The 13,907-nt window shown below is 41.5% G+C and overlaps 1 protein-coding gene across 1 annotated transcript in view; it reads left to right on the top strand.

Annotated features, from left to right (window-relative positions):
- Positions 1–3,185: 3,185 nt before the first annotated feature.
- Positions 3,186–13,907, top strand: part of igdcc3 (immunoglobulin superfamily, DCC subclass, member 3) — a 67,839-nt gene continuing 57,117 nt past the window's right edge. Inside the window, exons 1-2 of the mRNA XM_004543237.3 lie at positions 3,186–3,477; positions 8,909–9,214. Coding sequence (XP_004543294.1) covers positions 3,414–3,477; positions 8,909–9,214 — 370 coding nt within the window. The 5' untranslated portion in view covers positions 3,186–3,413. The remainder of the gene's footprint in view (positions 3,478–8,908; positions 9,215–13,907) is intronic.

Here is a 13,907-nt window from a genome sequence, read left to right as displayed (position 1 = left end):
AGAAGAGCTCGAGAGGATGTGGAGGGTGAAGGTAACGGTGGTCCCCGTGGTAATCGGAGCACTAGGTGCGGTGACTCCCAAGCTAGGCGAGTGGCTCCAGCAGATCCCGGGAACAACATCGGAGATCTCTGTCCAGAAGAGCACAGTCCTGGGAACAGCTAAGATACTGCGCAGGACCCTCAAGCTCCCAGGCCTCTGGTAGAAGACCTGAGCTTGAAGGATAGACTGCCTGCAGGGGTGAGCGGGGGATATTTTATATCTATATCTATATATGTGGAGAGAGAGAGAGAAAACTGTGAGTTATGCGAAGCGATATAGTGGAATCCACAAATAAAATATTTAACTGGAAATGAGCAGAAAAAAATGACTCTATCTTAAAGACCAGAGGAATATTCTCATTCATTTTCTCCCGCCAGTTCCTGACCACAACAAATGCAAAAACTAAAGATGCTAAAGATGATTTTCAGTAGCTGACGAGGATGTTTTAGTACTCGTAGACCACTTCTTTACATTAACTGAGCACTCAAGCACTTTCTACTCTACACATCTTTCACTCATTCACACACATTAGTACAAGCTTTTTGCTTTGCCTAATTGTTTTTTTTTGCTGAGACCTTGCTGATGCTTACATCTGATAAACTGCTCTCAACCCTTGTTGCTATTTCGCAGCACACACAAGGTCTCTGTCTGCTTGACAGAAAAGGCCTCCTCCTCCCTCCACAAGCCAATGCTATAGCCACCAAACTCTGGGTAAAACACACACACACACACACACACACACACACACACACACACACACACACACACACACACACACACACACACACACACACACACACACACACTGATAGAAGCATCTGAGGACACTTGGGAACAGGGGCGTAATTTCCAGGGTGGTTAGGGAGGTTATGACCCCCCCAATAATCAGACCCAACCAATATAACCCCCTCAATAAAGTTATGAATTATCTTGCATAAATAGGTATAAATAAGTTGATTTTCTTTACTCATTTCAGGTATTACCAGGAAAATAGTTCCATGTTTAATCATCTGGGAATTTACCCAGATTTATTTATTTATTTAGACAGAGATATTACTTGGGAAGCAGCATCTTACCCAAGGATACTTTCTACATGCAGACTGTAAGAACTGGGGACTGAACTAGCTCTGCCCAATGAACCACAGCCATACATAGTTTTAGACACACAGATACCTAGTGTTCAAACCTTCTGTTTGCGAGGGGCAGCCAATAACAGCAGGGTTGGCTTAAAGCTAACTTTGCTCCTTAACCCTTTCACGCATAGTGGTCACTACAGTGGACAGCTATTCAAAGGCTGTTTTCTTGTATTTGTGTCAGTGTTGATGGTATACTTGCACATAAACCACTACACCGGACACTGATGTGTCACGCCATACCCTGCCACCCACTGGTCGTTTAATGTTACTAGAGATGTATGTCGTGTTTCATTGTAATTATTGCTATTTAACCCTGTCATGCATGAAGTATGCCAACCTCAATAGGGATTTCATCTTTAGGCATGAAAAGATGAATTAAAGTACTTAAGAGAAAAATCCTGATTGAAGTTGTCATAATCCATGCATGAAAGGGTTAAAGGAGGAGGACCGAAAACAGCTATTTTAAATAAATTCAATGAATTTTCTCTGGCTGATATTTGTCCTTTGAGTTCTGGACATCCTGTGGCAACGCAGCCGTCTACCAGCTTCCTTCTACAGACGAGCTTTATGAAGATGCTGACATCAGTTTCCAGCAGGACTTGGCACCTGCCCACGCTGCCAAAAGTACCAAAACCTGGCTCAATGATCATGGGATTGTTGTGCTTCATTGGTCAGAAAACTCACCTGACCTGAACTCCAAAGAGAATCTATGGGGCATTGCCAAGAGAAAGATGAGAGACATGAGACTGAACAATGGAGAAGAGCTGAAGGCCACTATTGAAGCATCCTGGCTTACATAACACCTCAGTGGCATAGGGCATATATACTATGCCGCACTGAGGCAGTAATTCATGTGACCCAAACCAAGTACCGAGTACATATGCATGATTACTTTTCAGAGGTCCGACATTTCTCTATTTAAAATCTTTGTTTTATTGTTTTCGTGTAATATTCTGATTTTCTGAGCTTTTGAATTGGGGGTTTTCACAAGTTGTAAGCCATGGCCAACAAAATTATAACAAATAAAGGCTTGAAATATCTCAGTCCAGTACAGCACCTTTGGGATGTGGTAGGATTCACATCATGGATGTACAGCCCAACAAATGTGCAGCAACTGTGTGATGCTGTCATGTCAACATGGACCAGAATTTCCTGCAACTTGCAGAATCGATCTGAAGACCATCCCGGTACTAGCAGGCTGCACCTAATGAAGTCATCACTGAGTGTGGTTTTTTAAACATGTGACACGTGTTAGTCCAGTAAATAACGGAGCGCATGGCTGACACAGATAAGGTGTACACAGATTCATAAATACCGCCACTAGGAGGAGCTCGTCTACAGCTAAACAGCTGAGCTTTGTCGTAACCTTGTGCTCGGAAGCCCTCCTTCCTTATTTATCATATCAGGTTTACTTGTGCTGAACCATCAGCTTTAAATAAAACACATACAGCCAACCTGACACAGTTACACCATTTTGGTTTCATTGTCCTCGTAGAACTGAAGCTGAAAACAAACCCAAACCAGCGCAAACTAACGAACAATTAAAGACACAGATGTCATGTGTTCAGTTTGGAACCAGATGGTTGCTATTTTTTATTTCATACAATAAAAATCATTCATTGTCACAGTCTGTTAATTTATTTATTAATTTACTGATATCTGAGGCTTGTTACGTCATATTTCCCGTATGAAAATCGATATAATCTCAATTAATTATTCTTTTTTATTATTGGGATAATGACTGATTGCTGTAATTAGGAGCAGTCATCTGTACTGATACAAGGTTGGCTTTGTTTTCCTGACATGCAGAAATCATGCCGCTTGTGCAGGTTTCTCGTGCACTGAGAGCAAAACAGTCTGCAGTCGGCTCTTTTGTTTGAGACCAGATTCAGTGTGTGTGTGTGTGTGTGTGTGTGTGTGTGTGTGTGTGTGAGAGAGAGAGAGAGAGAGAGAGAGAGAGAGGGAGGGGGGGTTGAGGCAGTTTTTAGGATACAGCAGAGTGAGTGAGGAGGCTAGAGAGAGAGAGCGGGATGCTGACAGACTGCTGATAGATGGTTAAAAATGGCGAAATCTCGTTCGACCCCTGCGACCCACCACCTCAATGTAGCACTGTAGGTCGGAACATGTAGTATCTGAAGCTGGACGTCTGCGCTCCTTTCGCTCTTTTTTTTTTCTTTGGCCCGTGTTTGTTCATCTCACGTTGTTCTCTGCGAGTGCTGGAATATCTTCCGTGTTTAAATGGCACCCACAAGGCGCCGCCGCCTTCTGTGCTTTTTGGGAATACTCCTGAACGCTTTAATCGGTAAGTGGCATTATCTTATAGCGTAGTATGCAGCAGAGTGTAACAGCGTGACAGAGGAGGACAGCCTCTCTCAGCTCGGTGCTTACAGCAAGCAGCGAGCCTGTTAGTGACCAGTAACCCTGAACTTGGCCCCTCTCCGGTGTCTGTTTGTATTCTGGGCAGTAAGAGCCGGAGTGAGCGCCCTTGTGTCTCGTGCACCGCGGAATGCCTGTGTGCACTTTGCCGACATGTGCACCAACACCTGGAGTGTGCTTAAAGTTGTACTCTGTGCTTTCTGCAGCGCTTGTACTGTAAGTGTTTTTACGCACAGATGCTTCGGAGCACTCAGATGTCCAGGTAGCTCCACGATACGAGGCATCCCACCCAAGTTTGCTGTAGTTCCCCAATAATGAGGGTCGATATCTCATTTGCACGTATTTTGATCCACATTAGATTAAAGTTAAGGGTGAACTATGATTGCCTACACAGAGAAAGTCTTGCCAACAGGAGCCAACAGTGTGCAGGTTAGAAGGGCTTAACTCACAGCTAACTTGTAAAAAGTGACTATGCGCCTCTCATAAATAGTTTCATTTAATATCAGGGGACTTTTTCAAAGCAGATGGAGGTCTTGACTGTCCAGTCCTCAGAGCACACCACCCTGCGACTGGGTGAGGTGACAGTGGTTATTGCTCTCAGAATAGATTAAACGACTGTAGTTATTGCCTGCTGGGGAGAATATTTGTACAGATTAAATGTCAAGACTGTCTCTCTCTTTCTTTTCAAATTTTCTTTCACATCCCTTTGTTCAATATGACAGACAGTTTCTCTCTCGCTCTATGTGGGGCCCCCTTAATTCAAAGGCAAGAGAGAGTATTGAGTATTTGCAAAGCATACCACACAGGGACCCACAAAGGCCCCACTGGAATCATAAAGGCCTGTACACAGTGGTTCATAACATGTTCAGCGAGAGGGCTGGGAACAAAAACGTCAGAAACAGAGCTCTGTGATGGATGAAGCTCCAATCTTCCCATCACATTAAGGAAATGAAGCGCTTTCAAGTGCCTGGCCGCCGCAGAGATTAGATTCAGTTTAGATAAAGGCACTTTTTATGATATTTTAGGCAGTTTTGATAACACAGAGAAAAGAATTCAGACCAAAGCTGGCCTTAGATCTCATGGGGACTGAAGAAGTCAGAGAGCCAGGAAGAGTTCAGAGCATCACTCTGAAGATCTCACGATTAAAAAAAAGTTCAGTTTATCAGAGGGTTAATTATTTGCTTTGAATGGACGGCTCTGAGGTGGCTTGTGAGTTTCGAGCTTCAGAGAAAAACGAGAGCATCAAAAATCCAAACTGATTTGCATTTTAATTCAAAATGATTTGGTTAATCTGAGGGAAGATTGCGCAGTTCACCGGCAACAGATGAGTAATGGAGAGAGCTGAACTGTGCAACTACTTTCTTTTCACCTCATGGGCTACTTCTTAGCATTATTACCATAACTAAACAGCTCCAAGCTTCTATTATAATGGGTAAATATCAGTTGAAGCAGCACGCTCTTTAATGCGATGGAGCATAAAGGTAGCTAGAAAACCAGAGTATTGATTAATAATATATCAAGCTGAAGCCTATAGGAGGGAAATTTAGCATCAGTCCTGCACATATAGTCTTCCCCCAGGAAAAGAAATAAATATTGGTTTGTTTGTTTGTTTGTTTGTTTTTAGCCAGACATTAGAGGCTTTATAACCAGCAAAGGAATTGAAGTTGTTCATTTTAATGGTTTTATTCATGCTCACAACTCTCGTTTGTTTCATCTGCACTTACGCACTCAATCATACTTAAAGTTTCAAGTTTTTGGTGTTTTTTTAAAAGTCTATTTTTATTTAATTCTTGACACTCACAAGATAGTGCCGCCGCAGTTTTTCCATCTACAGTTCATATATATATATGTGTGTGTGTGTGTGTGTGTGTGTGTGTGTGTGTGTGTGTGTGTGTGTACTTGTGAAGTGTGGGAAGCATTTCAATCAAGCCATGCATTGAAAATAAACCCCATCTTTGAGTTAATGCAGTATTTAGAGTCACACTTAACACGCACATAATGACAGAGTGAGAAGAGAACGCAGGTAACTACTGATAAAACTGCTTTAGTCAACCTTACTTTTCCTTTAATGTCATATTTAACTTGAATCTCTAAGACTATATCACAGATCGTAGTTTTTCAACAAGGCCTTTTGTAAGTAATTCTAATCTAGTTGATTAAGTTTAGTTAAGTATAATGTCTGGACTTGGACTACACCCATTATTATTGTGCTATCATGTGATATGATATCAGTAACTTTGTATCCTCACTTTGCTTGTGGTGTGTCCTGAGCTTACTTGGCTCTGTCAGTGGCGCTTGTGTCTGCTAGCTCTGATCTGTCTGTGAGTCACTGGGTGTCATCTTCACTCTACTATTGCAGCAATAAATCTTAGTGCCAGCCCGCCACACTTATCTGTCAATAGTAAGCAAGCCAAAGCATGAGTTGCACTTAGCTGACGGTCGTCTCTAGTCTTACCCGCTAATCCCCTGCGCTAGTGCCTGTTTTCTGGGCATGAAAAGAGCATAAAATTGTGTGAATGTGTGTCTGTCTCCTCGTCAAGGCACGAAGAGCCAAGCCTGAAGACCCTGATGCCCGCAAACGTGTTTCTGTGGCTAGGCCACTGGTTTTGCCACTAATTTGTACAGCTGTGATTTCCTCTCCCTCTGCACACCCCTGGATGCTCGGCATTCACAGATGACCTTAACCTAAAGCACACAGAGCGCAAAATCCGGCTCTCCCCTCCTTCTGTTGTCCTCCTTCTGCCTGTGCATTATTGGATCTATCTGTCTTATAATCTGCTGCTGTGGTGAAAATTATTTTCCCTGACCTTTCTCATACTGTTGTTTGTAACCTTCTACCGAGCCAGTGCTCAGAATGGCATTAAACAATCACTCTAGCAGCACACTATATTTATAGGGAAAGCCAGAGCCCAGCAACCTCAGATTGTTTTAGCTAATGGAAGAAACTCTGATTGCTTGAACACAAAATCATTAAAGTTGTTTAATCCACTCCAGATCAATGAGCCCGTATACACACTGAACACTAAAATGTTATTATCCTGTCTGCTCCGAGGCTTGATAACATTGATTAATGTCTTTTTTGCCAGCTTTGAAAGAGGAGAATAAAAAGCCTCCAATATACTTTCAGTTTACACAAATAATGTAGAGCTGAGTGGAAAACATCCTGGGTGTGTGGCTGCTGCCTTTTTCTTTTTCTTTTAAATCTGCCGACTGATTCTGTTTGAAAGCGGGATATTATTTGGATCAAACGAGATGGAGCTCTGTGGCCGGCATCATTTTAAAGAGCAGCAGCTCAGGCAGCAGGATCTGACAGCTAAGGGTTAATTATTCCTCCAATACCACCCCCTTGTTTTTCACAAGTGGTACCACTGATGTCTCTTCTGGTCTCATGGTCATTTCACTTACCGTGCTTGTTGAGTGTAAGGGGGGGGGAGTAAGGAAGGGACACAGAACATAGGGAGAGCTGCTTCTTTACATTATGCTCCATATGTGATCTTCGTGGAGTGTGTCAGTGAATTCCCTGCCTTTTCCTCAGGGGAAGTGGTTCTCTTCTGGAATTTGAAATGATGAAGCCAGAGGTTCTGTGTTTTGACCCCTGTGCTTTGCCCCCCTCTGCTGCCCTCCCCTAGCCCGTCCCACCAGATTCCAAGGCCTGGGGCAGAAACTGGTAATGCTCAGTCCATCAGCAGCTGAAACGTGATACCAAGAGAGCTCGCTAAGCTCCTCTTTTATAGTACCAAGCCAAGTCAGGCTGTTTACATCCTTTATTTATTATTCTCCCGGCAACCTCTTTTACCCTCAGAGACTGCAGACACTGAAAATCTGATCTGCACTAACCACATTAGATTTGTGAGCGCGGTTAAGAAAAACTGCATAATTTTGTGCTGACGGATGAAAATGAAAGTGCGAAAGAGCTGTGACAGTGTTACAGCCACAGGTTAAACGGTACAGTCACTAGAAGACTACAAGTGCTTTTCTTTAGTACAAGAATACACTCGCTTGGGGTGCGTTCACTCCACAGACGGTGAATCCTCTTGGGACTGTAGCCCGGAGGTGGCTCAGCCAAGGCGTTTTACCCATATGGAAAAGATATATATAAATAAAAGTTTGTATCTGTCTTGTGTGAAACTTGTATGAAAAGCATACAAGAGTGAAAACAGATATCCCCTGTTTCAAGATCCCTTGAAAAATTATATAAATGAAACTCGTATGTTTTGGACACTTACTAAAACAATATATGAAAGTAATGAGAAAGTGGCCACTTTCATGAGTAAATCATATAAGTTTTTAATATTTCTTTTCCATAGGGGTATTCATCAGGTGTGAGGCCTGGTGAGCAGCTATAAGGACATTAGGAACATGGTTACTGTTTGCTTCAGAGGTTAATGTGGAAATTATCAGCTTTGATGCAGTGGTTGGCATCCATTGTGACCCCGGGTAGTAAGGGTTGTTGAAAAGGATGGATGGCATTGAAAAAGGCTAAAAAAGCTTCACTAACTTGACAGAGAAAAATAAATGTAAATTAAAAGGAAGATATTTTGTGACGCACATAAGATAATAAATGTATGATTTCACAAGGAGTTTTCATAAGGATTATGTATTATAGGTATTGGGTCCATTCATCTCTCCACCTTACATAGAATGCTGCAGTAAGGCCCCGAAGGACTATCGCGGAGGTCACATAACACATATTTTACAACTATTACACTCACTGTGTAGATTTTTTTTAATGTTAGGAATTCAGCTTTTACTCATTACTATTAAAGCTGACTCCTCTGAGCTTTATATGCACCTGTGTTTAATGTTAGGTCAAAGCAAAGCTGTGAAGAATCTTTAAACTGACAGTTACTCCAAACTCTGCAGCGCTCTTCCTGCTAACATTTAAATGGAGAGCACTGAATTGGTGATAAAAATGAAAATGAGATTGTAGTTTAGTAAAGCAGAAACAGTAAAAATGTGTGAATGAAATAGACTTAAAGGAAGTGAGAGCATAACATGGGTAACGCAAGTTACTCAACTCGAGCTCGTGTGGTTTCCAGTAATCATACACAGCCAACGCCACCACATTTTGCACGCACACTCAATAGCTCAATCTGGAGCTGTAATGGAACTTGATTGCAAGGTCTGTGGTTCAGTCCCTGGCTTGGGCAAGATGAACCCTGAGTTGGCCCGGTGCATCTGTGTGACCAGGTGAATAGGTATAGAAACAAACAGTTTGTGATTGGTTGAAGGAAATTTGTTGTAAAAAGCCTTTTGAGTCCTGAGTTACAGTAGAAAAGCGCTATATAAATATATAAACATTAGTCCATTTTACCATTTATTTTTGTGTTAAAATGTATGTGTTTGTGTTTCCTCAGGTGTGATGTGCGAGGCAGAGCTGTCCTTCACCTTGGAGCCCAGTGACATTATTGCTGTGCAGGAGCAGCCTCTCATGCTCCACTGCCAGGTGGATGGCATCCCCCCGATTACGACACAGTGGAGGCGTAATGGCCTACTTTTAACTCAGGACCAGCATCATACCACCTTCATCAATGGCTCGCTGCTGATTGCACACTTCCAGAAGACCAAATCTGACGGCTCCTCTGATGAGGGCGACTACGAGTGCATCGCCCAGAATTCCTTTGGGTTGGTGGTGAGCCGTAAGGCACGCATTCAGGCAGCCAGTAAGTCTTTCTTTTGGTCATCAGCATAAATAAATGGTAGTAGCAGCGAGCAGTCCCCAGTAACTACTGAATTTTGGGGGGTAGTTTCTGGAAGTGAAATTTTTCAGCCAGGGAGGATTTTTCTTCCCATAAGGAAAAGATATATATAAATCTTATAAAGTTTGTATCTGTCTTGTGTGAAACTTGTATGAAAAGCATATAAGAGTGAAAACAGATATAAGACCCCTTGAAAAATTATATAATGAAACTTGTATGTTTTGGATACTTACTAAAACAATATATGAAAGTAATGAGAAAGTGGCCACTTTCATGAGTAAATCATATATAAGTTTTTACTATTTCTTTTCCATATGGGTTGGTTTAAATGCGTCGCACTTATTTGAATACACCGGTGCTCCCTTGCAGTATATTAAAGTGCACGGTGAAATAAACAGCAAAAGTTGACGACATATATGAATTACACTAAGAATTTTTTTTTTTGGACTTAAAAAAAAAAGAGTCCAGCTGATGGTCGTGTAGAGGAAGTCTCCTTCACTCTGGAATTAGCTGACCATGATTATGATTGACGTCTCTGTTTATTATATTGCTCTTTTGTTGTCATTATGAGATACTGGCTTCATCATCCTACATTATCCTATATCAGGATACCAATATATCAGTTTGTCTCGAACTGATTGTTTTAACTGAATGGAAGTCAATGCAGTTACAACACAAGCAGAATCACAAGCACTTACTTGTGATTTTGAGTTATGATCATTTTTCTATAAATAAAATGTAAACATTGTAATGGAAGCTTACCTCAGGTATTTTGGTTTAGTCTCTGTATTGCTGCTGTGCATGCTCAAGTAAATGCTCTTAATATATCCCCAGCTGCTTGAATAATTTAATCTACGCCTTTGAGTGTAATGAACTTTCTGATGCTCATCTGCAGTGCTGCTTAGAAATAGAAGCCTTTTGAATTTAGCATTAACAAGCGCTCATACTGAGAGTCTCCAAGCTGCTTTGTAAGAGTGCAATAAGCTCGAAGAAACCCAGCAACCCACTCAGTGGTAGAGGCATCAAGGTGCATTTTCTCAAGCATGACGACCAGACCCTTTGTTTGAAGTCCCTCTAGTTCAACCCCGTTTTCCCTGCGTTGTTGCCATGGTTAATTGTTACTGCATTTTTAATCTTGTCACCGTTTCGCATGTCTCCACTTACTTTAAGTCAAAGGCATCCAGGATCCACACTCCTCCTGCAGTTTTAGTGATACTGTACTGCTCCACATTGTGCCGAGTTAAGTCTTTTTCGAAGGCTCTGTTATGTATATTCTCAAACACAGAGATGGACAAAGGCTCACAGAAGCCTGTTGATTCCTGTGGTTATATGTAGACAGGGTACTGCTGTGCTGTTGTGCCCAATACAGCTTTTAACCCAGTGGGATAGGGAGGTTAGCATGGACGTCTCACTGGCCAGAGGGAAAAGTCACTGCAGCTCAGTGGCTGGCGTTGTCAAGCACATGCAACCTTTCACAGCCTCCCTAAAAGGTCTTTCTTTTCAAAGGTCATATTGAATCCTCTGTTGCGGCACATTTTTGATTCTGCATGAGGGAAAAGTCAACAGTAGTGCCCCTTCATTTCACAAAATGAATCAGGGGTAGGAAAACTTGGTGGAAAAACCCCCCCCACATTAATTTGTGGAGCCTGACTGATGTACGGTTTTTAACAATGCCCACACCGATATTTAGAGATTTGAAAAATACAATATATCATCGAATATTTTTTTCTCTCACACATGCAGTGTGTAACTAGATCTAAATCCTTGCTGATCTAATATAACAACACAATTTAAAAATAATCATGTTTAAATGTGACAAAAAGTCGTGGATTGCTCGTTTATACTCTACCCAACTCTGCTCAGATCAGCTGGTTGTTGTCTTTGTGTCATTTCAAGGACATGTGTTGCTAGCAGAAAAGTTGCTGGCAACACTTATACAGTGGTTGAAGGTTGTTTCCCCCATTTTTGCTTTTCTTTGTATTTATCGACAATTAGAAATGCAGATTCCGCAGATATAACGGCAAATAGCTAACACATACCGGGAAATAGGCGATATATTGACTCAAGCTGATATATGAGTCAGGCTCTACTCATTTAGAGATTCAGTTTGAATCCCAGTTAGACTAACACATGGTCCTGGAGGGATAATAAGGTTTTGTGACCTAAAATACACTATTCTCAAATATAGTTAATTTGCATTTTTATGTAAAGCTGTTAAATATTTCAGTATGTATAGCATTAGCTACATGGTTATTATTCTCTGGGTCGATTCCATTAGCAATATTTTTTGATGGACGTGTGATCCAGTGAAAGCATCTATTCCACTCTCCAACCATGCAACACTCTGCATTACTAATCTGCCTTGAATATATCTGAAATCCTTTCTGATGATTCCAAACCATATCATAATCACACTTAATTTTAAGGGCGCAACAACGTCAAGCTACGCCTTTCTAATTGTTATTTAACTGTAAAGCAAATTAATCTTTCTTTAGTTCAATGGTTCATTAGGGTTTTAGCATGAACAATTAAGAATTATGCAAGTGTGAAGCAGTCCTCTCGCTCCCTCTGCTTCTGGAAAATTCGATGAATGAAAACAGATTTAATGAGTGAACAGTGAATAAATTTAACCAGGAGCAAACCTCAAAGCAAATCTTGAGTGAACATGGTAGCTCAAGTTCAAAATCTTTCACGGTTGATTTATCCTGTTTTGACTTGGCTTTGTTCTCCCTCTGACCTTTTTCGGGTTTACCCTTGATTGGTATTGATTAGGTAGGGACTAGTGAATTACTGAAAGTCACATTCTGACCTCTGAGCTTTGACCCTCTGAGCTGTGTTGACCAGTTTGTTGACAAAGCGTTGAATGAGACAAGGCTTTGTTCTTGTCGTCAGTCTTCCTCCTTAATAGAGTTTCGATGAAAAGCCATCACTAAAAGCAAGAACTTGTAGTCTTAAAATGAAATAAACTCTTTTATCTGTCATGTCTTTGATACTTTTAGTACATATGTCATAAAATACTACAGTTTCATTTAATTGTTATCTTTCATTCTCTTCATTGTTGTAATTGAGATCTTGTTTTTTCCCAATCTTGAAACAGGAAACACGACGTGGCTTTCATGCCTGTATTATTTCTGTTGCAGTATGTGTCTGAAATACTATACATTTGCTGTAAAGAGTGAAATAGTATTCCTTATTACTAAACCTAATTTCTGGCACTCCTCCAACTCCATGTTTCTGAGGTCACCTGTTTAGCCCAGATGTGTTCTCGTGGCACTCATCACCAGGTATTAGGTAAATAACATAAAACCTTGTTCTATTTCATCTTGTCTTGGCCTGCCAGAGTTATGCAGTGGGCATGGATTAAATAGGACAAAGTGTTTTCAACATTTTTACAAAGACAAATGGAACAAAATAAGGAAATGCTCTCCTTAACAGGGCCAGTGACTCGTGTTTGTTTCTTTTCCTGTTCAGTGTTTGTTAATGTTGCCTCTGTCTTTGTGTTTTAGTGGTAATTTGCTGGGTTATAGTCCCTCTCACAACAGAGAGTGACTTGCACCACTGTGATGCAATAGGTGGTGCGATTACTGAAGCCTCTTTATAGCCCTCCCAGTGGATGAATCCTCCATCTTATTGCACACTACCACCCTCCATAAATTTTACTTTTTATTTGCTTGACAACCGTTTGTGTGAGCTCACAGTCGGGAGCTGGTGCAGGACTGACTCCCTGTTGCCCCTCTAAATCGACAGTCGGTCCAGGAAACACTTGGAATTTTTTCCCTCCCAAATTTTATCTCTTTGATAGTCCATTTCTCTCTCTTTCCTCACTTTCTCTCAGACCTCCTCATTAGCTTAGGCTCCGGAAGCTTTTCATCATTTGGATGAATGACAAGCCCGGTACAGTGGACCCAGCCAGGGCTCCCACCCCTCCCCCACAAGCACACCCTCGTCACCAGGCAACACACCACAAAAGCCCTCTGTTACAAAATAGCTTTTAGGATCAATTGAAATGACTTGCTTTTGTCTGTTTGTCTGGAATTATTTGGAAAGAGCTGAAGCTTTGGTAGGAAATATGTGTTCACCCTGTTCGACTTTTATATAGAGACTGCAGTTGACCTCAGGGACTGTTTGAAGAGATCTAAAAAGCCAGCAGTGTGCACGCAATAAGCTTGTTCACTGTGAATATGAGTCGGGAATGAAGTAATAAGTAGTAAAATAGCATCATATGTGCACGTGACTATGTTATTATTTTACAAATCGCTTCAGTATGCATAATATCCACCTTGTTTAGTCCGAAAACCACCATTGAACTACTGTTATATGGCAGGCCTCTCAACAAGACTGTAATGAAAAAAACAAGAAACCGAGAAGGGGGGGGGGTTAAAGGACATGACAGAGGAAGCCTGTAAAAGTGCCTCAGTTTATACCCACGCCACTCATTCATGTGACTTTAACTCCTCTCTGGATGCAAATGTAAAGAAACATGTTTTCATCAGTCTACATGTGGTAGAAGCTGCAAAATTGCAGTTCGCCACTCCTCAGAGCTTTGTGGACAGATTGCCACAAGCGGCCACTCAGATTCAGACAGCAGCGAGGAAGAGTGATTTATGTGGAGCTGATGGTAGGTTTCATGAGCGTGTTTGTACTTGTGCGTGCACGT

The sequence above is a fragment of the Maylandia zebra genome, linkage group LG1 (assembly GCF_041146795.1).
Source record: "Maylandia zebra isolate NMK-2024a linkage group LG1, Mzebra_GT3a, whole genome shotgun sequence".
NCBI classification, from domain to species: Eukaryota; Metazoa; Chordata; class Actinopteri; order Cichliformes; family Cichlidae; genus Maylandia; species Maylandia zebra.
This window is presented reverse-complemented; position numbering and strand designations above follow the sequence as displayed.